Genomic DNA, 27,663 nt, shown 5'->3' with positions numbered 1-27,663 from the left:
TTATTTCAAAATGTATATATATTTTTCCAAAATATGTTTTACTCTAGAACTGTGAGAAAATCAAAGCCATAAATCTAAACAAGTTGTGCTCCAAATTTGAGGTTGATATCTCAAAAAATGAGCTTTCAGTAAGATTTTGTTTGGGCGCAGTACCAAACGCTTCCACTGGATGAAATTCACTTCACATTCGTTTCCAGTGCGCTCATGAACAATTCAAAGCATGACTATTTTTTTCAGTACCATTTAACCTTTTCAAATCATGTCCATGATTTGTGTGTGTGTGTGTGTGTGTGTGTGTGTGTGTGTGTGTGTGTGTGTGTGTGTGTGTGTGTGTGTGTGTGTGTGTGTGTGTGTGTTCACATAGCAAGTGCCAAAACTTTTACCAAGTTTCGTACCATTCCAACAAAGAAAAAAAAAAAAAAACAAAGCGTAAATTTTTTTGGTCAAAAATGACCCACTAGAGGGTTAATGTGAAATAGAACCCATCTGATTTTACTCGTTTTAATAGAACATACGACCTTTCTGACAGTACCATCTTACAATCTCATTTCAGTGTTAAAAAAACACCTGTAAGATGCGATGTTTTGTATCGAGACATGTTGTTTTGGATCACTAATTCCATTTCATGCAGACTTTAACTCTACTTGTATTGATAAGCACAGGTTTGTCATTGAGATACAGCCAAAGTTAACATCCAAAGAAGTGCATATTCATGAATCAGCTGCTGTAAAACAGAACATGTGCAGTATCTGTGCAGTGCGGTCTGAGGAACGGGGCTGATATGCTCAACTCAACTCAACACTAATAAAATCTGCTGCCTAATAACGGTTTCTTGTTCTTGTCTGTTTCCCCTCGCTCTCGACTCTTCCTCTCTGCACTTTACTGCTCTCTCTTTCTGCTCTCTCTTTGTTTTGTGTGTTATTTTCTTGGTGAAGGGAAGGAAAAATGGTGGTTCTCTCTCTCGCGATTGGATTGGCTGAGCAGGACGACTTTGCCAATCTGCCAGACCTACAGGAAGTACCACCCAGTCAAGAAACCCCCCCTGACAAGAGGTATCTGTCAGAATGTGTGCGCGCGCGTGTGTGTGTGTGTGTGGAGAGATGTATTATATGTTTGACCAACCCACAGCAAGCGGTAGAGCACCTGCCAGAGAGCACAGCATTGTGGGTAATACCCAGCGTAGCATGTATTTGCCACAGGCTCTGAGGCAGCAGATACAGACACAGCGGTGCGCTGCGCTCTTGTATACTCTCTCTTTCAAGTCATAATGAGATCCAGTCGTTCCTCTCAAGCTCTGTTCCAAAACGCTAGTGAGCCGTCATGCTATCGACTGCCAACATGAGCAGCCAAATCTCATAAGTGACTTATTTGTAGTGCACTTCATAGGCAGCAACTTCACATGGCAGGTGAACTACACGAGAACCGACTGCAGCAAAGTTTGGCATTAGTATAATGCTAATTGAATAACAAAATACAAAGCTTAGAGTTTTGGGTAACAAAATATTTTTTCAGTAGATTTATTTAATACAAAATGCTAGAAAATTTAGCATGTTGCTAAATAATGATAATCATGAGAACTACAGGAGAAACAGCTCTTTCAGTGGATTTTATTATAGCATGACGTTAGCATGTTGTCATGTTTACATTGCAGTACCCTTAAAATTAGCCCAAAAGCCTTATGTTTTTGATTAGAATTAACCACTTTATCAATTCTTTGCAGGATCAATGCTAAACGGCACTATTTACAAGAACTGCTAGAATTATGCTACTTTCAATTGAACTGTACAGACAAGTAATTAATATAGAGCATTTTTAATTATTTACATTCCAATAGCTGGATGTTAGCATGTGGCTAAATAACGATGCTCATGAGAACTACAGGAGAAACATTACTTTCAGTGGATATCATTATAACATGATGTCAGCATGATGTTATGTTTACATTGCGAAACTCTAACGTACGAAAACTTTGTGATAAAATACGAATGAAATTAAAAAAACAAAATTACATTTTAGTATTTTAACAATTCTTTTCAGTATCGATACTAAACGCCCTAGAATGACGCAACTTTCAGTTGATTCTGGCACAGTTTGATGATAGCATGCTAGTAAGCTAACAGCGCTAAGTTAACAAATATGAATAAAATAGGGTATTTTTAACTTTATTTTAACAGTTTGATGCTAGCATGTGGCTATAGCGATGCTCATGAGAACTACAGTAGAAACATCACTTTCAGTGGATTTCATTATAGCATGACTTTAGAATGTTGTCATGTTTACATTGTGATACTCTAATGTACGATACGATAACTTATGAATGAATAAATTACATTGTAGTAGTTTAACAATTCTTTTTCAGTATCGATGCTAAACACACTATTTACGAAAACTGCAAGAATGACACAACTTTCAGTTGATTTTTAGAAGAGTTTGATGATAGCATGCTACTAAGCTAACAGTGCTAAGCTAACAATTCTGAATAAAATTGTGTATTTTTAACTATCTCAACAGTTTGATGCTAGCGTGTGGCTATAGCGATGCTCATAAGAACTACAGTAGAAACATCACTTTCAGTGGATTTCATTATAGCATGATGTTAACATGTTGTCATGTTTACCTTGCGATACTCTAATGTACAATAACTTATGAATGAATAAATTACATTGTAGTAGTTTAACAATTCTTTTTCAGTATCGATGCTAAACGCACCATTTACGATAACTGCAAGAATGACACAACTTTCAGTTGATTTTTAGAAGAGTTTGATGATAGCATGCTTCTAAGCTAACAGCGTTAGGCTAACAGTTCTGAATAAAATTGTGTATTTTTAACTATTTATATTTGAATAGTTTGATGCTAGCATGTGGCTATAGCGATGCTCATAAGAACTACAGTAGAAACATCACTTTCAGTGGATTTCATTATAGCATGATGACAACATGTTGTCATGTTTACCTTGCGATACTCTAATGTACGATAACTTATGAATGAATAAATTACATTGTAATAGTTTAACAATTCTTTTTCAGTATCAATGCTAAACGCACCATTTACGATAACTGCAAGAATGACACAACTTTCAGTTGATTTTTAGAAGAGTTTGATGATAGCATGCTTCTAAGCTAACAGCGTTAGGCTAACAGTTCTGAATAAAATTGTGTATTTTTAACTATTTATATTTGAATAGTTTGATGCTAGCATGTGGCTATAGCGATGCTCATAAGAACTACAGTAGAAACATCACTTTCAGTGGATTTCATTATAGCATGATGACAACATGTTGTCATGTTTACCTTGCGATACTCTAATGTACGATAACTTATGAATGAATAAATTACATTGTAATAGTTTAACAATTCTTTTTCAGTATCGATGCTAAACGCACCATTTACGATAACTGCAAGAATGACACAACTTTCAGTTGATTTTTAGAAGAGTTTGATGATAGCATGCTTCTAAGCTAACAGCGTTAGGCTAACAGTTCTGAATAAAATTGTGTATTTTTAACTATCTCAACAGTTTGATGCTAGCATGTGGCTATAGCGATGCTCATAAGAACTACAGTAGAAACATCACTTTCAGTGGATTTCATTATAGCATGATGTTAACATGTTGTCATGTTTACCTTGCGATACTCTAATGTACAATAACATACGAATGAATAAATTACATTGTAATAGTTTAACAATTCTTTTTCAGTATCGATGCTAAACGCACTATTCACGAGAACTGCAAGAATGATGCAACTTTCAGTTGATTTTTAGAAGAGTTTGATGATAGCATGCTATTAAGCTAACAGTGTTAAGCTAACAGTTCTGAGTAAAATAGTGTATTTTTAACTATCTCAACAGTTTGATGCTAGCATGTGGCTACAGCGATGCTCATAAGAACTACAGTAGAAACATCACTTTCAGTTGATTTTTAGAAGAGTTTGATGATAGCATGCTTCTAAGCTAACAGCGTTAGGCTAACAGTTCTGAATAAAATTGTGTATTTTTAACTATTTATATTTGAATAGTTTGATGCTAGCATGTGGCTATAGCGATGCTCATAAGAACTACAGTAGAAACATCACTTTCAGTGGATTTCATTATAGCATGATGACAACATGTTGTCATGTTTACCTTGCGATACTCTAATGTACGATAACTTATGAATGAATAAATTACATTGTAATAGTTTAACAATTCTTTTTCAGTATCGATGCTAAACGCACCATTTACGATAACTGCAAGAATGACACAACTTTCAGTTGATTTTTAGAAGAGTTTGATGATAGCATGCTTCTAAGCTAACAGCGTTAGGCTAACAGTTCTGAATAAAATTGTGTATTTTTAACTATCTCAACAGTTTGATGCTAGCATGTGGCTATAGCGATGCTCATAAGAACTACAGTAGAAACATCACTTTCAGTGGATTTCATTATAGCATGATGTTAACATGTTGTCATGTTTACCTTGCGATACTCTAATGTACAATAACATACGAATGAATAAATTACATTGTAATAGTTTAACAATTCTTTTTCAGTATCGATGCTAAACGCACTATTCACGAGAACTGCAAGAATGATGCAACTTTCAGTTGATTTTTAGAAGAGTTTGATGATAGCATGCTATTAAGCTAACAGTGTTAAGCTAACAGTTCTGAGTAAAATAGTGTATTTTTAACTATCTCAACAGTTTGATGCTAGCATGTGGCTACAGCGATGCTCATAAGAACTACAGTAGAAACATCACTTTCAGTTGATTCGATGCTAAACGCACTATTTACGAGAACTGCAAAAATGACGCAATTTTCAGTTGATTTTTGGAAGAGTTTGATGATAGCTTAGCGCTGTTAGCTTAGTAGCATGCTAACAGTTCTGAATTATAGTATTTATAGTTTAACAGATTGATGTTAGCATGTGGCTATAGTGATGCTCATGAGAACAGGAGAAACAACACTTTCAGTGGATTTTATTATAGCATGACGTTAGCATGTTGTCATGTTTACATTGCGATACTGTAATCTACGATAATTGTGATAATGTACCATATTCTTTCTTAGCTTGTTACATGGCCTTCTCTGCGAAAGATGCAATGCTTTGTTTGAATTTTGTCAAAACAAGGTTTCTAAACTCTGCGTTGTTTTCCAGCTATACCTTATGGAACAGGGAAAACGCCAGATGAATGCTGTCTAGGTAGGCGTCTCGCTAGGTTTTGGGAGAGAGCTTCAGAATGGCTGATAGGAAGTAAATTAACAAGCTGTATGTTCGGCTGTATGTCGCTAATAAGTAATGAGCTCATTTATCATGTTAATGTGACTCACCTGAGGCTAACGGGGTGTTTGAATGCCATTGGTGGCTGTGTGGGCCAGGGCTCAGCCAATGAGGTGTGAGATACTCTGACTTACTTCACGCTGAGACATGAACTGTTGCGATCTTTACCGCACGGCTTGTGTTTGCCTTGTTTATTTCTGTTTTTGGCATTTTTATCCCTATTTGTTCTTCTTTCATCCTCGGACTTAAGCGTAAGATCCTTTTATCCCCACTCTCCTTGAACACGTCTCCCAAGTTCACTCTTTTCCTCTTGTCTTTTATGCTTTTGCGCTGTATATTTGTTCTCTCTCACTAGGTGTCTCATTAGCTTTACCTTTCCCGCTCTGGCTGTGTTCGGAATGGAAACTAATGTGCAGTATGCAGTATATACTATAAAATTGCATGCATTATCACATGACCTCATTACATTAATTTGTTTATTTGTACATTATGATTGTAAATGAAAAATTGTGTGCATTGCTTTGTGGGGATATTGTATTCTGCACATTCTGGCAAACTACTACGTAGGTTTGCATTAATAAAATTCATAGTATGCATACTGCAGAAATAAGATGAATAGTATGGTATTTCGAACACATATATTGGTTTTCTCGTGTGTGCGTTGAGAGAATTGCTCTGCAAGGGGTTTTTATTATTTAGATTCATGCCTATCACTTACATAAACATTCATTTATTAAAAAAAAAAACAAAAAAAACATTCCCCTATAGATAACACACAAGCACACACTCTGCCTACACCTCTCGAGGGAAATCCTCTCTGGCTAACCAGCGATCATCGGTGAATGTTTTTGCGCTGGATAATGGCAGTGAGTCAGAGGCTGAATTAGTTTTTGATCATTTGGAGGGCCGACGAGTGATCGCAGCTAAATTAGAGAACGCAGACGTGAGTGTCTCTCTCTTTCTGTCTCACAAACAGCCGCTGTATGGCATTAGGTTTATGATTTACTGCGTTTGGTGGTGTGCCAGTGAGAGGGAGAGTATTGACGCTGTTGGTCGAGGCTAATTTACAGGCCTCTGACTGAAGTGGCGTAACTCTCCTGAGATTGGAGCTGACATACACTCGGATGCCTCTTTAAACACGAAGGAAAACATTAGGGGTCGGCCTGATCATCATTAATATTACACAGACTGATGCAAGACTTCATTATGATGGAAACACCTGTAATTCCTGTGCTGCTAGCGCCTCCTCTGTCGAAGTGAAGTATTGTTGCTCTCGATTTGAAAAAGTACAATACACCACAGTGTTGTTCAGTTTTAGGATTATGAGCAATTTATTACAAAGACATAAAAAATAAGAAAAACACTCTACACTATGAATATTTTTAATAAAGTTTTGAATATAAAAAAGGTTAAAGTAAATGCTGGATTTTCAAAAGTATGTGAAGTACGCGGTAAACTTGCACAACGTTCTTGAATGAAGAATTTATTAGATGCAACGTCGGTCTGTTATTGTAGGGACATCGACTTTACATTTTCCAGCCCCTAAACATGACACAGAACAAAACGAACTGTGATTTGTTGCGTTACATGTCAGTCAAACATCCTTTTGGGTGGTCCTTGGCCAATGAAATATGATAGAGTCCAGACCTTCTGCCATCAGTCTGAAGGTCTGGCTACACGAGATTTAGGCTCTGTTGTGCAACGAATCCTCCGCCATGGTCTTGTCAGTCATCTCGCCACTTACTCTCGTCATGGGATCAGAGAACTCTGATTCCTGCTGCACTACGTACGGCTCTGCAGCTTGTGTTGTTGGATGAGCTGGATGAGATTGAAGCGACCATTATCCAAATGAATTAAATGGTTTATATTTCTATAAAAATCAAAAGGACAGTGGAGGCGTAATGTAAATGTAGTCGTGTCATATTCTTTTCTAATTTTACCCTCACACTCCATCATGGCAATATCACGGGACAGCTTTTCACCTCAATGAGAAATCTCATCACATATTAATGTTGTGCCATGAGATCTTGTCACACCCCAATAATATATTATAAAATATTTTATCTATTTTTATTATATTATATTTTTGTCTGGGTTCGAATCCCGCTTAGAGCGGGCGGTTCGAACAGGAGGGGTTACATTGGTGCCGTGACCCGGATGGGAGTGAGGTTTAGGGGGGGTGAATATAACAGATGTAGGCCGGTAAGAGCTGTGCGTGTAAACCTCACCCCCCTGATGTGAAGAGGTGCTCTAATGACTGTCGCTAGTGACTACGATCTTTAGCCTCCTTGTTAAAGCACCCGACTCTCATGCTGGCAAACCTGGGTTTGAGTTCCGCTTAGAGCAGGCGGTTAGAGCAGGAGGGGTTATATTGGTGCCATGACCCAGATGGGAGTGAGGTTTAGGGGGGTGAATATAACAGGCATAGGCCGGTAAGAATTGTCCATGTAAACCTCACCCCCCTGATGTCAAGAGGCGCTCTAGCGACTGTCGCTAGTGACTATGGTCTTTAGCCTCCTTGTTAGAGCGCTCGACTCTCATGCCAGCAAACCTGGGTTCAAGTTCCACTTAGAACGGGCAGTTCGAACAGGAGGGGTTACATTGGTGCCGTGACCCGGATGGGATTGAGGTTTATGGGGGTAAATGTAACGGACATATGCCAGTAAGAGCTGTGCATGTAAACCTCACCCCTCTGATGAGGTGCTCTATTGACTGACCCTAGAGACTGTGTTCTTTAGCCTCCTTGTTAGAGCACTCGACTCTCATGCTGGTGGACCCAGGTTCCAGTCCCACATAAAGCGGGCGGTTCGAACAGGAGGGGTTACATTGGTGCCGTGACCCAGATGGGAGTGAGTTTTAGGGGGGTGAATGTAACGGACGTAGACCTTTAAGAGCTGTGCGTGTAAACCTCACCCCCCTGATGTCAAGAGGCGCTGTAGCGACTGACGCTGGTGACTACGATCTTTAGCCTCCTTGTTAGAGCGCCGACTCTCATGCCGGCAAACCTGGGTTCGAGTTCCACTTAGAGCAGGCAGTTCGAACAGGAGGGGTTACATTGGTGCCGTGACCCGGATGGGAGTGAGGTTTAGGGGGTGAATATAACAGATGTAGGCCGGTAAGAGCTGTGAATGTAAACCTCACCCCCCTGATGAGTGCGCTCTATCGACTGACCCTAGAGACTGCGTTCTTTAGCCTCCTTGTTAGAGCACCCGATTCCCATGCCGGCAAACCCGGGTTTGAGTCCCGCATAAAGTGGGCGGTTTGAACATGAGGGGTTACATTGGTGCCGTAACCTGGATGGGAGTGAGGTTTATGGGGGTAAATGTAACGGACATATGCCAGTAAGAGCTGTGCATGTAAACCTCACCCCTCTGATGAGGTGCTCTATTGACTGACCCTAGAGACTGTGTTCTTTAGCCTCCTTGTTAGAGCACTCGACTCTCATGCTGGTGGACCCAGGTTCCAGTCCCGCATAAAGCGGGCGGTTCAGACAGGAGGGGTTACATTGGTGCCGTGACCCAAATGGGAGTGAGTTTTAGGAGGGTGAATATAACAGATGTAGGCCGGTAAGAGCTGTTTGTGTAAACCTCACCCCCCTGATGTCAAGAGGTGCTTTTTCGACTGACGCCAGAGACTGCGGCCTCCATGTTAGAGTGCCCAACTCCCATGCCAGCGGACCCGGGTTTGAGCCCTGCTTAGAGTGGGCGGTTCAAACAGGAGGGGTTACACCAGTTACATAATACTTTATTATATAACGCTCATTTTCATTAATAGCTTCTAGTATAGCTAACTAGTTGTTAGCTTAACAGTAGTGTAACTACTCTAGTATCTTGAAAAAGTAACGTTACCAACACTGCTATACAGTTCAACACCGTTTGGTGAACTTTCTCTTGAATCTCCACTTGACTCATTCACTATTTTTCTGGGTGATTTATTTGGTCTTTTTGTCTCTTTTTCGGCTCAAACACATTTTTCTTTTCTCTCGTTCCCTGGTTAATTAGGGCTAGAGTAAAACTCAGGGCTCGCCAAACACACACACATGCAATTAACTCAGCCAGGAAGAGCTAGCAGACTAATAAGGAGAAAGCAGAGTGAAAGAGAGAGATTGTGTCTGAATGGCCAAGCCTTCTAGCTGTTGGCACATTCCTCTGGCCCATTTGCCGCTGCTCTGAAGGCTTGTGATTACCCAGAATGCCCAGTGAATGAGAGTCGAACAGGAAGTGCTCAGCACTGGAGAACCAACATCGCTGAGCTTGAATTCTAAAGCAGTGGCAGATATAATGTGGGAAGCAAATGATCTCAAAGACGGAGATAATGTACGCACACACAAACACAGACACACACATAGGCTTTGAAGTGCTATCTGATGGTTATATCTCTATGAAGTGCTTAAATCAGCATGAGCAAGATTACAGCTACTGGAACACTGAGACGCTGTAATGAATATGTGAGTGAATCTTATGATGCGCGGGTCATTATTCACTCCAACATCAAAACAGCAAAAATAAGAAATCATTAGACATGTGAATTTAATGCATTGAGTAAAATTAATAAAATTTATATATATATATATATATATATATATATATATATATATATATATATATATATATATATATATATATATATATATATGTTCAATTATTTTCTTGTCTGCTACAATAATGTCTTCGAATGATCTATTTTTGGTGCAATTTATTATTAATTAATAATTACATTTTTAAATCAATTGTCAGTCCTAGAAACTATAACTTGCATAAGGAAAATGAAGCACATTTTTAAGACTGTTAAATGTTTATGACAATTAAAGGTTAAGTGAAAAGTAATAACTGTTTTCAAACAGGTTTCCTGAACTTTCTACCATTGTTTTGGGAAATAGTATGTATGTAGATGCATATATAAATATTTTTTAAGTATTTATATGAGCCTCAATAAATTCATTAAAAATTATTAATTATGATATATACTTACAGTTGGATTTGAAAATATTAATTAAATAAATAAGAATAATATAGTTGCAATTATTATTATTAATATTTTTGAATAAGCTTAAATTAAAATAAAATAAAATAAATATATTTTATGATACTATTATTATTTATATTACTTTTAAATGAATATAAATTAAATTCAGTACAAAAAACTAGCATATACAAATACTCTTATCATATATACTTACAATTGGATTTGCAAATAGTAATTAAATGAATAATATTATTTATTTAATATAGTATTTATGATTTAGAATATTTTGTACATTGCAATATGCTACTGAGAAATGGGGATAACATGCTTAATATTCATGAATATACAAACCCGATTCCAAAAAAGTTGGGACACTGTACAAATTGTGAATAAAAAAGGAATGCAATAATTTACAAATCTCATAAACTTATATTTTATTCACAATAAAATATAGATAACATATCAAATGTTGAAAGTGAGATATTTTGAAATGTTTTAACAAATATTGGCTCATTTTGGATTTCATGAGAGCTACACATTCCAAAAAAGTTGGGACAGGTAGCAATAAGAGGCCGGAAAAGTAAAATGTACATATAAGGAACAGCTGAAGCTGCACCAATTTGCAACTTATTAGGTCAATTGGCAACATGATTGGGTATAAAAAGAGCCTCTCAGCGTGGCAGTGTCTCTCAGAAGTCAAGATGGGCAGAGGATCACCAATTCCCCCAATGCTGCGGCGAAAAATAATGGAGCAATATCAGAAAGGAGTTTCTCAGAGAAAAATTGCAAAGAGTTTGAAGTTATCAGCATCTACAGTGCATAATATCATCCAAAGATTCAGAGAATCTGGAACAATCTCTGTGCGTAAGGGTCAAGGCCGGAAAACCATACTGGATGCCCGTGATCTTCGGGCCCTTAGACGGCACTGCATCACATACAGGAATGCTACTGTAATGAAATCACAACATGGGCTCAGGAATACTTCCAGAAAACATTGTCGGTGAACACAATCCACCGTGCCATTCGCCGTTGTCGGCTAAAACTCTATAGGTCAAAGAAGCCATATCTAAACATGATCCAGAAGCGCAGGCGTTTTCTCTGGGACAAGGCTCATTTAAAATGGACTGTGGCAAAGTGGAAAACTGTTCTGTGTTCAGACGAATCAAAATTTGAAGTTCTTTTTGGAAAACTGGGACGCCATGTCATCCGGACTAAAGAGGACAAGGACAACCCAAGTTGTTATCAGCGCTCAGTTCAGAAGCCTGCATCTCTGATGGTATGGGGTTGCATGAGTGCGTGTGGCACGGGCAGATCACACATCTGGAAAGGCACCATCAATGCTGAAAGGTATATCCAAGTTCTAGAACAACATATGCTCCCATCCAGACGTCATCTCTTTCAGGGAAGACCTTGCATTTTCCAACATGACAATGCCAGACCACATACTGCATCAATTACAACATCATGGCTGTGTAGAAGAAGGATCCGGGTACTGAAATGGACAGCCTGCAGTCCAGATCTTTCACCCATAGGAAACATTTGGCGCATCATAAAGAGGAAGATGCGACAAAGAAGACCTAAGACAGTTGAGCAACTAGAAGCCTGTATTAGACAAGAATGGGACAACATTCCTATTCCCAAACTTGAGCAACTTGTCTCCTCAGTCCCCAGACGTTTGCAGACTGTTATAAAAAGAAGAGGGGATGCCACACAGTGGTAAACATGGCCTTGTCCCAACTTTTTTGAGATGTGTTGATGCCATGAAATTTAAAATCAACTTATTTTTCCCTTAAAATGATACATTTTCTCAGTTTAAACATTTGATATGTCATCTATGTTGTATTCTGAATAAAATATTGAAATTTGAAACTTCCACATCATTGCATTCTGTTTTTATTCACAATTTGTACAGTGTCCCAACTTTTTATGGAATCGGGTTTATAATATCACAATGCAGAAACTACTAATAGTCTTAAAATAGACTTTATTTTCCTCATGCACACTATAATTTCTTATTTATTTCAGTAGATTGTGAGCTGAGGTGTGACCCGGACGTGTTCCTGACAGGTTTCGTGACATTCACTCATGTGTCGTGTGCAGCAAGAGACAGAGATTCATATCACGTCCCCTTTGTCACGTAAAATCACGTCTCACATACTAAAACACACACAGCTTTTCTCTGCCATTTTGCTGTTGATTCAAGCGTGCGGCACCTTTATAGGGAGGCTTTGCTGTGGATTGAGACTGAAGCTCCCACTGTGATCATGGCATTTGGATTGAATGGATTTAAAAGCACACACACACAGAGTATAAATGCTGTGAGACTCTGGAGTGTGTCGTGTCAGAGAGAGGATCTTTCTGATGTAAACCCAGCCGTAGGCTCTCTCAGACTCTTTATACTCTGTTAGTTTGAGTCCATGAATGAAACTCATTCACATAGTGTGTTGTTCTACAGTATATGCTTGTGACATTTATACTATTCAGAACGTAATAATGCCTAATGCCCTGCTGGAAGAAAAGACTGCATTCACACATATATATAATTTGCACATTATATATGGTCTACACTAGTAAAAAGGGGTACATTTTTTATGTTTTTGAAAGGCGTCACCAAGGCTGCATTTGTTTGATCAAAAATACAGTAAAATTGTGAAATATTATTACAATTAAAAAAAAGTTTTCTATTGTAATATATTGTAAATTTAATTTATTCCTGTGATCAAAGCTGAATTTTCAGCATCATTACTCCAGTCTTCAGTGTCATATGATCCTTCAGAAATCACTCTAATATGATGATTTGCTGCTCAAGAAACATTTATGATTATTATCAATATTGAAATCGTTGGCAGCTTGTTTTCACCATGAAACTTTTAATCTCACAATTCTGACTTTTTTTCTTGCAGTTTTGAGTTTATATCTCACAGAATTGCAAGTTATAAAGTCAGAATTGTGAGTTATAAAGTCAGAATTGCGAGATATAAAGTCAGAATTGCGAGATGTAAAGTCAGAATTGCGAGATATAAAGTCAGAATTGCGAGATGTAAAGTCAGAATTGCGAGATATAAAGTCGGAATTGCGAGATGTAAAGTCAGAATTGTGAGTTATAAAGTCAGAATTGCGAGATATAAAGTCAGAATTGCGAGATATAAAGTCAGAATTGCGAGATGTAAAGTCAGAATTGCGAGATATAAAGTCAGAATTGCGTGATATAAAGTCAGAATTGCGAGATATAAAGTCAGAATTGCGAGATATAAAGTCAGAATTGCGAGATGTAAAGTCAGAATTGCGAGATGTAAAGTCAGAATTGCGAGATGTAAAGTCGGAATTGCGAGATATAAATTCGGAATTGCAAGATATAAATTCGGAATTGCGTGATATAAAGTCAGAATTGCGAGATATAAAGTCAGAATTGCGAGATATAAAGTAGGAATTGTGAGTTGTAAAGTCAGAATTGCGAGATATAAAGTCGGAATTGCGAGATGTAAAGTCAGAATTGCGAGATGTAAAGTCAGAATTGCGAGATGTAAAGTCAGAATTGCGAGATGTAAAGTCAGAATTGCGTGATATAAAGTCAGAATTGCGAGATATAAATTCGGAATTGCGTGATATAAAGTCAGAATTGCGAGATGTAAAGTCAGAATTGCGAGATTTAAAGTCAGAATTGCGAGATATAAAGTCAGAATTGCGAGATATAAAGTCGGAATTGCGAGATGTAAAGTCAGAATTGTGAGTTATAAAGTCAGAATTGCGAGATATAAAGTCAGAATTGCGTGATGTAAAGTCAGAATTGCGAGATATAAAGTCAGAATTGCGTGATATAAAGTCAGAATTGCGTGATATAAAGTCAGAATTGCGAGATGTAAAGTCAGAATTGCGAGATGTAAAGTCAGAATTGCGAGATATAAAGTCAGAATTGCGTGATATAAAGTCAGAATTGCGAGATATAAAGTCAGAATTGCGAGATATAAAGTCAGAATTGCGAGATGTAAAGTCGGAATTGCGAGATATAAATTCGGAATTGCGTGATATAAAGTCGGAATTGCGAGATATAAAGTCAGAATTGCGAGATATAAAGTCGGAATTGTGAGTTGTAAAGTCAGAATTGCGAGATATAAAGTCAGAATTGCGAGATATAAAGTCAGAATTGCGAGATGTAAAGTCAGAATTGCGAGATGTAAAGTCAGAATTGCGAGATATAAAGTCAGAATTGCGAGATATAAAGTCAGAATTGCGAGATGTAAAGTCAGAATTGCGAGATGTAAAGTCAGAATTGCGAGATTTAAAGTCAGAATTGCGAGATGTAAAGTCAGAATTGCGAGATGTAAAGTCAGAATTGCGTGATATAAAGTCAGAATTGCGAGATGTAAAGTCGGAATTGCAAGATATAAATTCGGAATTGCGTGATATAAAGTCAGAATTGCGAGATATAAAGTCAGAATTGCGAGATATAAAGTCAGAATTGCGAGATGTAAAGTCAGAATTGCGAGATGTAAAGTCAGAATTGCGAGATGTAAAGTCAGAATTGCGAGATGTAAAGTCAGAATTGCGAGATGTAAAGTCAGAATTGCGAGATATAAAGTCAGAATTGCGAGATATAAAGTCAGAATTGCGTGATGTAAAGTCAGAATTGCGAGATATAAAGTCAGAATTGCGAGATGTAAAGTCAGAATTGCGAGATGTAAAGTCAGAATTGCGAGATGTAAAGTCAGAATTGCGAGATATAAAGTCAGAATTGCGAGATATAAATTCGGAATTGCGTGATATAAAGTCAGAATTGCGAGATGTAAAGTCAGAATTGCGAGATTTAAAGTCAGAATTGCGAGATGTAAAGTCAGAATTGCGAGATGTAAAGTCAGAATTGCGTGATATAAAGTCAGAATTGCGAGATGTAAAGTCGGAATTGCAAGATATAAATTCGGAATTGCGTGATATAAAGTCAGAATTGCGAGATGTAAAGTCAGAATTGCGAGATGTAAAGTCAGAATTGCGAGATATAAAGTCAGAATTGCGAGATATAAATTCGGAATTGCGTGATATAAAGTCAGAATTGCGAGATGTAAAGTCAGAATTGCGAGATTTAAAGTCAGAATTGCGAGATGTAAAGTCAGAATTGCGAGATGTAAAGTCAGAATTGCGTGATATAAAGTCAGAATTGCGAGATGTAAAGTCAGAATTGCGAGATATAAAGTCGGAATTGCGTGATATAAAGTCAGAATTGCGAGATATAAAGTCAGAATTGCGAGATATAAAGTCGGAATTGCGAGATATAAATTCGGAATTGCGTGATATAAAGTCAGAATTGCGAGATGTAAAGTCAGAATTGCGAGATATAAAGTCGGAATTGCGTGATATAAAGTCAGAATTGCGAGATGTAAAGTCAGAATTGCGAGATGTAAAGTCGGAATTGCGTGATATAAAGTCAGAATTGCGAGATATAAAGTCAGAATTGCGAGATATAAAGTCGGAATTGCGAGATATAAATTCGGAATTGCGTGATATAAAGACGGAATTGTGAGATATAAAGGCAGAATTGCGAGATATAAATTCGGAATTGCGTGATATAAAGACGGAATTGTGAGATATAAAGTCAGAATTGCGTGATATAAAGTCAGAATTGCGAGATATAAAGTCAGAATTGCGAGATATAAAGTCGGAATTGTGAGTTGTAAAGTCAGAATTGCGAGATATAAAGTCGGAATTGCGAGATGTAAAGTCAGAATTGCGAGATGTAAAGTCAGAATTGCGAGATGTAAAGTCAGAATTGCGAGATATAAAGTCAGAATTGCGAGATATAAATTCGGAATTGCGTGATATAAAGTCAGAATTGCGAGATGTAAAGTCAGAATTGCGAGATTTAAAGTCAGAATTGCGAGATGTAAAGTCAGAATTGCGAGATGTAAAGTCAGAATTGCGTGATATAAAGTCAGAATTGCGAGATGTAAAGTCGGAATTGCAAGATATAAATTCGGAATTGCGTGATATAAAGTCAGAATTGCGAGATATAAAGTCGGAATTGCGTGATATAAAGTCAGAATTGCGAGATATAAAGTCAGAATTGCGAGATATAAAGTCGGAATTGCGAGATATAAATTCGGAATTGCGTGATATAAAGTCAGAATTGCGAGATGTAAAGTCAGAATTGCGAGATATAAAGTCGGAATTGCGTGATATAAAGTCAGAATTGCGAGATATAAAGTCAGAATTGCGAGATATAAAGTCGGAATTGCGAGATATAAATTCGGAATTGCGTGATATAAAGACGGAATTGTGAGATATAAAGGCAGAATTGCGAGATATAAATTCAGAATTGCGTGATATAAAGTCAGAATTGCGAGATATAAAGTCGGAATTGCGTGATATAAAGTCAGAATTGCGAGATATAAAGTCAGAATTGCGAGATATAAAGACGGAATTGTGAGATATAAAGTCGGAATTGCAAGATATAAATTCGGAATTGCGTGATATAAAGTCAGAATTGCGAGATATAAAGTCGGAATTGCGTGATATAAAGTCAGAATTGCGAGATATAAAGTCAGAATTGCGAGATATAAAGTCGGAATTGCGAGATATAAATTCGGAATTGCGTGATATAAAGTCAGAATTGCGAGATATAAAGTCAGAATTGCGAGATATAAAGTCGGAATTGCGAGATATAAATTCGGAATTGCGAGATGTAAAGTCAGAATTGCGAGATATAAAGTCAGAATTGCGAGATATAAAGTCGGAATTGCGAGATATAAATTCGGAATTGCGTGATATAAAGACGGAATTGTGAGATATAAAGGCAGAATTGCGAGATATAAATTCAGAATTACGCTATATGAAGAATTGTGAGATTGCAATGAAAAGTCGCAATTACCTTTTTTATTTTTTTATTTAGTGGCTGAAACAAGCTTCCATAGAAAAGTTGTGCTACTTAATATTTTAGTAAGATATTTTTTTCTCAGGATTCTTTGATGAATAGAAAGTTCAAAAGAACAGCATTTATTTGGAACTTTTGTAACATTGTAAATGTCTTTACTGTCTCTTTTGATCAATTTAATGCACCCTTTGTGAATAAAAGTGTTAATTTCTTTAAAAAACGAAACAATACTAGACATACTACAGTATGTCGTTCGAAACACATCCGTACGCACGTACACTTCTGTGCTGCATGTCGTTCGTGTTCTCAGTGGGTGAATCTGGATTATGGTATCAGGAGGAATTAAAACCCCAGTGACAAAAGCTTGTTTCTTTATTAACTGTGTTCAATCTTACACAATCGTGGCCTTAAACACACACACACACACACTCAGCGTGTGGGTGGCTTGTGTTTAGACACGTCTAGTGTTATGCAGATAACGGGATGCTGTGGATTGTGGCTGTGAATACACATATTGTTGAGGGCATACATTTGCATAGAAATGCATTTCATTTGAATGATTATATAATGTCGTTCTTTATGCAATTCTGTCTGAACCTACACACAACACAGTTTAGAAAAAGCTACTTTTGCAGCAATGAAGAGTGGCTTACTGGTTTAATTTTCTGTGTTATATAGCAGCATATATATGATTTGTATAGACATTCTTCCCTGAAGCCTGTTTATAAAGTTAGTAAAAGCTTTTGGGACAAAAAGCAGTTTTTCAAGACCATTTTCTACCCTCTCTGACCCTTAGAATTAAACAGGCTGTTTTTGCTGCTGTACCTTTAAGACGTCTGTGCAGTGTGCACATGATCTCTGTTGTGATTGGCTGACCTCATAATACTTATTATTAATATACAGTATATACACTTTTATTATGTTTACTATAACTATATTTGCTACATATTATTTTATATGAATATTATTAAACAAATTATATATATTATACAAATTATATATATATATATAGTTTAATATGTATATATAAATATATAATAGAATATTAATATAAATAATATTAATAACATTTTATATATGTCAACTCAATGTTTTCATCAAATGTTAATTTTTGATGAATCATTATTTTTGTGTGTTATAGAACCTGAATGCAAAACTTATATCATATAACCATGATCTCTAGCATCAGCATGATGTGTTATCAGTGGAAGTTCAGTAGGAACAACTACTAGTGACAAATAGCTGTCAGCGTGAGCTCTTGAGACGAGCCCCTGCGCCTGTAGAAGTAGCTGTGGGTCAAACTCCTGGAGAATAATGGAGCTGTCCGTGGTGCTGATGCTGTGTTTGTGTGTGTGTCGGCTTTCTAGCACTCCACTCGAGTGGATAATCTTTTGTAATTAGCTGTAGATAAAGAGAGAGCGCAGTGTGTGTTTAAAAGCAGGTGTATTAATGAGAGGGAGAGACGAAAGAGTGGATGAAGCGAAAGGAACGGGGTTTGTTTGGACACAGCATGTTTTAACAGGCTGACTTTGCAAAAAAGTCTTGTAGCATTTCATGATTCACATGGCCTGTGGTCTTTCTGTCATGCTCTGTCCCTCTCAACCACCACAATGTTATTGTTAGCCTGACAACTTTACCAGTATTTGCTAATACATTCTAGGGTGGTTTCTTTCTAGTCCAAGTCTCTAGCTAGGGTCCCTCATTCAGTGAAATATATAAATATATATTTTTTACCTGGTTTATATACATAAATACTCTTTTTATATATATATATATATATATATATATATATATATATATATATATATATATATATATATATATATATATATATGTTTAATATTGTTTTAATATAATTTAGTTTTAGTTTTAAGTGTTTATTAATATCTATGTAGTGGAAAAGTGTAGTCTTAGATCTTATATATATATATATATATATGTGTGTGTGTGTGTGTGTGTGTTTGTGTGTGTGTGTGTGTATTTTTTTTACTGTAGTTTTATATTGAATTGTTAAATGTAATTACTATATTTAACAATTTTATAATTTAATATTGTTCAGTATAGTAATTGTGTTAAAAAAATGCATTATGAGATGTGCAGTTATATAATTTTTCTTTCTTGTATATAAGTTTTTTTACTTGATTTTTATTTAATTATACTTAATTGACTATTTTAAAAGAAAAATAACACCAAACAAAGAAAAAGCAGATGATTTTATTTTGTATTAGAGATGCATTAAAGTAAAAAAAGAAATTAATATTCTGTCATTAATACAAAGTTCTGTCATAAAACTCTAGATGACGCAGGCTAATAATCAACCTGGTTCCAATCACATCATTTTCTATAGGGCACAGCTGATTGGTTTCTGCTGTATCAGTAGCCAATGAGCTCGCTGCTCAACTTTCAAATACTTTGTCAGCATTTGCCGTTACTGAATTTGCATTCATAAACCCTCCACCTTCCCCAGCTCCACCTGTATAGATCTGCTACGGGTAATTCATGTATGCTATATTGTACAGCAGCAGCATGTCTTATTGCTCACAGCATCGTGTTGTGTATATGTATTGGCAGTAGCAAGTCCCGAACTTGCTCTGCAGCAGCAGAAATAACAGCATCAGCAGCAACAGTAACAGCAGCAGCAGAAATAACAGCAGCAGCAGCAACAGTAACAGAAGCAGCAGTAACAGCAGCAGAAATAATAGCAGCAGCAGCAGCAATAATCAACAGCAGTAATAAAAGCAGCAGCAGCAGCAATAACCAACAGCAGCAATAATAGCAGTAGCAGTAATAACAGCATCAGCAGCAGCAATAATAATAACAGCAGCAGCACCAATAATAATAACATCAGCAGCAGCAGCAATAACCAACAGCAGCAATAATAGCAGTAGCAGTAATAACAGCATCAGCAGCAGCAATAATAATAACAGCAGCAGCAGCAATAATAATAACAGCAGCAAAAATCACAGCAGCAGCAATAATAATAATAATAACAACAGCAATAATAGCAGAGGCAGCAATTACCAACAGCAGCAATAATCACAGCAGCAGCAGCAATAACAGTAGCAGCAATAATAGCAGCAGCAGTAGCAGCAATTATAATAACAGCAGCAATAATAACAGAGGCAGCTATAACCAACAGCAGCAATAATAACAGCAGCAGCAGCAATAATAATAACAACAGCAGCAATAATAGCAGAGGCAGCAGCAATAATAACAGCAGCAGCAATAATAACAGCAGCAGCAGCAATAATAATAACAGCAGCAATAATAACAGCAGCAGCAGCAATAATAACAGCAGCAGCAGCAATAATAACAGCAGCAGCAATAATAACAGCAGCAGCAGCAATAATAACAGCAGCAGCAATAATAGCAGAGGCAGCAGCAATAATAACAGCAGCAGCAATAATAACAGCAGCAGCAGCAATAATAATAACAGCAGCAATAATAGCAGAGGCAGCTATAACCAACAGCAGCAATAATCACAGCAGCAATAATAACAGCAGCAGCAGCAATAATAGCAGAGGCAGCTATAACCAACAGCAGCAATTATAATAACAGCAGCAATAATAGCAGAGGCAGCTATAACCAACAGCAGCAATAATCACAGCAGCAATAATAACAGCAGCAGCAGCAATAATAGCAGAGGCAGCAATAACCAACAGCAGCAACAATCACAGCAGCAGCAGCAATAATCACACAGCAGCAGCAATAATAATAACAGCAGCAATAATAGCAGCATCAGCAGCAGCAATAATAGCAGAGGCAGCTATAACCAACAGCAGCAATTATCACAGCAGCAGCAATAATAATAACAGCAGCAATAATAATAACAGCAGCAGCAATAATAGCAGAGGCAGCTATAACCAACAGCAGCAATTATCACAGCAGCAGCAATAATAACAGCAGCAGCAGCAATAATAACCAACAGCAGCAGCAATAATAGCAGAGGCAGCTATAACCAACAGCAGCAATTATCACAGCAGCAGCAATAATAGCAGCAGCAGCAATAATAGCAGAGGCAGCTATAACCAACAGCAGCAATTATAATAACAGCAGCAATAATAGCAGAGGCAGCAATAACCAACAGCAGCAACAATCACAGCAGCAGCAGCAATAATAATAGCAGCAGCAGCAGCAATAACAGCAGCAGCAATAACAGCAGCAGCAGCAGCAATAATAATAACAACAGCAGCAGCAATAATAACAGCATCAGCAGCAATAATAGCAGCAGCAGCAGCAATAACAGCAGCAGCAAGAACAGCAGCAGCAGCAGCAATAATAATAACAGCATCAGCAGCAATAATAGCAGAGGCAGCTATAACCAACAGCAGCAATTATCACAGCAGCAGCAATAATAATAACAGCAGCAATAATAATAACAGCAGCAGCAATAATAGCAGAGGCAGCTATAACCAACAGCAGCAATTATCACAGCAGCAGCAATAATAACAGCAGCAGCAGCAGCAATAATAACCAACAGCAGCAGCAATAATAGCAGAGGCAGCAATAACCAACAGCAGCAATTATCACAGCAGCAGCAATAATAACAGCAGCAGCAATAATAGCAGAGGCAGCTATAACCAACAGCAGCAATTATCACAGCAGCAGCAATAATAATAACAGCAGCAGCAATAATAGCAGAGGCAGCTATAACCAACAGCAGCAATTATCACAGCAGCAGCAATAATAACAGCAGCAGCAGCAGCAATAATAACCAACAGCAGCAGCAATAATAGCAGAGGCAGCAATAACCAACAGCAGCAATTATCACAGCAGCAGCAATAATAACAGCAGCAGCAATAATAGCAGAGGCAGCTATAACCAACAGCAGCAATTATCACAGCAGCAGCAATAATAATAACAGCAGCAGCAATAATAGCAGAGGCAGCTATAACCAACAGCAGCAAGTATAATAACAGCAGCAATAATAGCAGAGGCAGCAATAACCAACAGCAGCAGCAATAACAGCAGCAGCAATAACAGCATCAGCAGCAGCAATAATAATAACAACAGCAGCAGCAATAATAACAGCATCAGCAGCAATAATAGCAGCAGCAGCAATAACAGCAGCAGCAATAACAGCAGCAGCAGCAGCAGCAATAATAATCACAGCAGCAGCAGCAATAATAATAACAACAGCAGCAGCAATAATAACAGCAGCAGCAGCAATAATAGCAGCAGCAATAACAGCAGCAGCAATAACAGCAGCAGCAGCAGCAATAATAATAACAGCATCAGCAGCAATAATAGCAGCAGCAGCAGCAATAATAGCAGAGGCAGCTATAACCAACAGCAGCAATTATCACAGCAGCAGCAATAATAATAACAGCAGCAATAATAATAACAGCAGCAGCAATAATAGCAGAGGCAGCTATAACCAACAGCAGCAATTATCACAGCAGCAGCAATAATAACAGCAGCAGCAGCAATAATAACCAACAGCAGCAGCAATTATAGCAGAGGCAGCAATAACCAACAGCAGCAATTATCACAGCAGCAGCAATAATAACAGCAGCAGCAGCAATAATAACCAACAGCAGCAGCAATAATAGCAGAGGCAGCAATAACCAACAGCAGCAATTATCACAGCAGCAGCAATAATAGCAGCAGCAGCAGCAATAATAACCAACAGCAGCAGCAATAATAGCAGAGGCAGCAATAACCAACAGCAGCAATTATCACAGCAGCAGCAATAATAACAGCAGCAGCAGCAATAATAACCAACAGCAGCAGCAATTATAGCAGAGGCAGCAATAACCAACAGCAGCAATTATCACAGCAGCAGCAATAATAGCAGCAGCAGCAGCAATAATAACCAACAGCAGCAGCAATAATAGCAGAGGCAGCAATAACCAACAGCAGCAATTATCACAGCAGCAGCAATAATAACCAACAGCAGCAGCAATAATAGCAGAGGCAGCAATAACCAACAGCAGCAATTATCACAGCAGCAGCAATAATAACAGCAGCAGCAGCAATAATAACCAACAGCAGCAGCAATAATAGCAGAGGCAGCAATAACCAACAGCAGCAATTATCACAGCAGCAGCAATAATAGCAGCAGCAGCAGCAATAATAACCAACAGCAGCAGCAATAATAGCAGAGGCAGCAATAACCAACAGCAGCAATTATCACAGCAGCAGCAATAATAACAGCAGCAGCAGCAGCAATAATAACCAACAGCAGCAGCAATTATAGCAGAGGCAGCAATAACCAACAGCAGCAATTATCACAGCAGCAGCAATAATAACAGCAGCAGCAGCAATAATAACCAACAGCAGCAGCAATAATAGCAGAGGCAGCAATAACCAACAGCAGCAATTATCACAGCAGCAGCAATAATAGCAGCAGCAGCAGCAATAATAACCAACAGCAGCAGCAATAATAGCAGAGGCAGCAATAACCAACAGCAGCAATTATCACAGCAGCAGCAATAATAACAGCAGCAGCAGCAATAATAACCAACAGCAGCAGCAATAATAGCAGAGGCAGCAATAACCAACAGCAGCAATTATCACAGCAGCAGCAATAATAGCAGCAGCAGCAATAATAACCAACAGCAGCAGCAATAATAGCAGAGGCAGCAATAACCAACAGCAGCAATTATCACAGCAGCAGCAATAATAACAGCAGCAGCAGCAGCAATAATAACCAACAGCAGCAGCAATAATAGCAGAGGCAGCAATAACCAACAGCAGCAATTATAATAACAGCAGCAATAATAGCAGAGGCAGCAATAACCAACAGCAGCAATAATAATAACAACAGCAGCAGCAATAATAATAACAACAGCAGCAGCAATAACAGCAACAGCAGCAGCAATAACAGCAGCAGCAATAACAGCAGAGGCAGCAATAATAGCAGAGGCAGCAATAACCAACAGCAGCAATAATAATAACAACAGCAGCAGCAATAATAATAACAACAGCAGCAGCAATAACAGCAACAGCAGCAGCAATAACAGCAGCAGCAATAACAGCAGAGGCAGCAATAATAGCAGAGGCAGCAATAACCAACAGCAGCAACAATCACAGCAGCAGCAGCAATAATAGCAGAGGCAGCAATAATAGCAGAGGCAGCAATAACCAACAGCAGCAACAATAATAATAACAACAGCAGCAGCAATAATAATAACAGCAGCAGCAGCAATAATAGCAGAGGCAGCAATAACCAACAGCAGCAGCAATAACAGCAGCAGCAGCAATAATAATAACAACAGCAGCAGCAATAATAATAACAGCAGCAGCAATAATAATAACAGCAGCAGCAGCAATAATAGCAGAGGCAGCAATAATAGCAGAGGCAGCAATAACCAACAGCAGCAGCAATAATAATAACAACAGCAGCAGCAATAATAATAACAGCAGCAGCAGCAATAATAGCAGAGGCAGCAATAACCAACAGCAGCAGCAATAACAGCAGCAGCAGCAATAATAATAACAACAGCAGCAGCAATAATAATAACAGCAGCAGCAGCAATAATAATAACAGCAGCAGCAGCAATAATAATAACAGCAACAGCAGCAGCAATAACAGCAGCAGCAATAACAGCAGCAGCAGCAATAATAGCAGAGGCAGCAATAACCAACAGCAGCAATTATCACAGCAGCAGCAATAACAGCAGCAGCAGCAATAATAGCAGAGGCAGCAATAATAGCAGAGGCAGCAATAACCAACAGCAGCAATTATCACAGCAGCAGCAATAACAGCAGCAGCAGCAATAATAGCAGAGGCAGCAATAATAGCAGAGGCAGCAATAACCAACAGCAGCAACAATCACAGCAGCAGCAGCAATAATAGCAGAGGCAGCAATAACCAACAGCAGCAAAAACAGCAGCAGCAATAATAATAACAGCAGCAGCAGTGTAACAGATCTATTCCGCCAAGGCCAAACATATCAGCACTGTCATATCAATTACTATCCCAAACAGAGAGTTGTCATGACAGAATTATTATTTTTTTCTGTGGAAATGCAAAGGAGAAGTTCAAAAGTGCAGCTTGGACATTGTGCTAAACATCTCCTTTACAGTCCACAGCTGATAGAAAGGATGATTAGATGATTTTTATTTGTGGCTAAACCATTCCTTTAGGGATTTTTATGGGAAACTTGGTCTGTCTTGCCCAGAAGCATCAGATTTTAATTGAGCTGTTCTGCTGTGCTCGAGCACATATTAGATCTGTGTGTGTGTGTGTGTGTGTGTGTGTGTGTGTGTGTTTATAGTGTGGAGAGCTGCTGTCCAAGAAATTACGACACACTTTGAATGAAGTGAATGAGCTAACAGCAGTGTGTGTGTGTGTGTGTGTGTGTGTGTGTGTGTGTGTGTACTGGACAGGCTTTGACTTTTGTCTCGAGAGGCCCGTTGCGTCTCACACACACATGAAGTAATGAGTTACTGTGGACGCGCTCATGCCGCTGTGCATCGTGGGTTGGTTATGTAATCATCTCTAGTACGATGTGGGGATGTGTGTGCATGCGATGGCATGATGTTGTGTGTTTCTGACGGGAATCTGTATAGAGGGGAGCGCGGTCTCCCACTCCAACCTGGACGCGTCGAGGTGCGTGCTTTGGTTCCCGGGGCAGGTAAACGCAGGATAGTATAACAGGTCACGGTGAACCCCAAAGCGGCCCGCCTCCAGCCCGCCTCTGAATGTGCGTGTGTGTTTGTCGTGTATGTCAATGCGTGTGTGTTAACGAGGCGCTCACCTGTACCTGTCATATATCCTTCTCCTCGTCTGCTGTTTGTGCACTATATGGTCTCCCGTTTGCTGCCCCTCCATCCCTCACGCACACACACTCTCACTCTCACCACCCCTCGGTTGCCATGCCAACAGCCCACTTTCGAGGTGAGAGCGCTTGGAAGAGCACATTCCAGATGTCAGGGGGGAATTTGGGCTCTGTGCACCCCCTACTGGTGACACCACACACCTGCAGGCTGCCGTCTGCATCTCATCAGCACTGTAATAATCATATATACATTACTCATAAATATAAAACATCTACTCCATGTGTGGGAGATGTTTATACACCTCAGTTCAAGAGAAATCATCTGTTTCTCTCTGTCTTATTTCTCCTTGTGCTGTCCTACATCCATTTTACAAACAGAGCTTTACTCAAATACAGCGGTTTGCCATGTTACAGTGTTTTTATCATGGTAAATGAGTGTCATTAGGTACAACACAAAGCATTAAACCTCCTTACGGGCAGAAAATAGTCAAGTATGCAGATATGAGTGTTTGGCAAGTTCATCACTACCTATTTTATTTCTGTAATTTGTTGTATTTTTGAGCACAAAACCACAAAAGAATGTAGGGAAGTTACAGGACTTTTTTTAAAAAAATAATTGTAAAATGATTTTACTAAATATTATTTAATTATTCATTCATTCAGTTATTATATTATATTAATATTTTATTATTTAATATTAATTATTTTAAGTAATATTTATTTTATAATTGTAAAATTATTTACTAAATATTATTAATTAATTAATTAATTATTCATGTAGTTATTTTATTATATTAATATTTAATTATTAATATTTTTTATTTTGTTATTTAATATTAATTATTTTAAGTAATATTTTATATAATATTTTATATATAAAAATATATTTTAAAACTTTTTTATTTTATTTTAGCAAATAAAATAATCATATCAGCTTTTATTTTTAAATAATTGTAAAATTATTTTACTAAATATTAATTAATTAATTATTCATTTAGTTCTTATATTATATTAATATTTAATTATTAATATTTAATTATTTTTTATTTAATATTAATTATTTTAAGTAATATTTATTTTAAAACTTTTTATATTATTTTATTTTAGCAACTACAATAATTATATCAGCTTATTGCTTTTATAAAATGGCAACCTCAACATGATGTAAGATAAAAGTGTTCAATACTTTTTGTGAATATTATATAAAATAAATAAATATTTTATTTAATTTGTATACATTTTAATTACTTAATTTAAAGATAAAAGTTTATCTTAAAATATATATATTTTAATAAAATAATTAGTTTTAGCAACTAAAATACACAAATCTACTTATTGCTTTTATAAAATGGCAACAATATCAACAAAATTGTTCAATATTTTTTAGAAAATATTAGTAAATATTAAATAAAATAAATATTTTAATTTAATTTGTATACATTTTATTTAAAGTTTATATATATATATATATATATATATATATATATATATATATATATTTAATTAAATATTTATTTTTAGCAACTATAATACACATATCTGCTTATAAATATTAAATAAAATAAATAATTTTTAATGAATTTTTTATTAAATTTGTATACATTTTAATAACTTAATATTCAATTATTTAAAAAATAAAATTAAAATAATTATTTTATTAAATATTTAATTTTAGCAACTATAATGAACATATCTGCATAGTGCTTTTATAAAACAGCAACAATATCAATATATAAGGCAAACATGTTCAAAACTTACATGTACAGCATTAATAAAAAAATGACACTTAACTATTCTATTTTAATACAGTCCATTAGTTCATTAGGTTGTAGCCATTAAAGGCTCATTAA

The 27,663-nt window shown here is 37.1% G+C and overlaps 1 protein-coding gene across 3 annotated transcripts in view; it reads left to right on the top strand.

The window, feature by feature from the left end:
* The window catches only part of syt7a (synaptotagmin VIIa), a 172,826-nt gene that overhangs the window by 126,497 nt on the left and 18,666 nt on the right, over positions 1-27,663 (top strand). The window contains exon 2 of one of the 3 annotated variants that reach the window (XM_067379723.1): positions 936-1,052. The exons of the other annotated variants lie outside the window; for them this stretch is intronic. Coding sequence (XP_067235824.1) covers positions 936-1,052 — 117 coding nt within the window. The remainder of the gene's footprint in view (positions 1-935; positions 1,053-27,663) is intronic. 3 annotated transcript variants of the gene reach the window in all.

The sequence above is a fragment of the Chanodichthys erythropterus genome, chromosome 24 (genome assembly GCF_024489055.1).
Source record: "Chanodichthys erythropterus isolate Z2021 chromosome 24, ASM2448905v1, whole genome shotgun sequence".
Taxonomy (NCBI): Eukaryota; Metazoa; Chordata; class Actinopteri; order Cypriniformes; family Xenocyprididae; genus Chanodichthys; species Chanodichthys erythropterus.
Note: the sequence above shows the minus strand (reverse complement) of the source record. Positions and strands in the feature narration are given on the sequence as shown.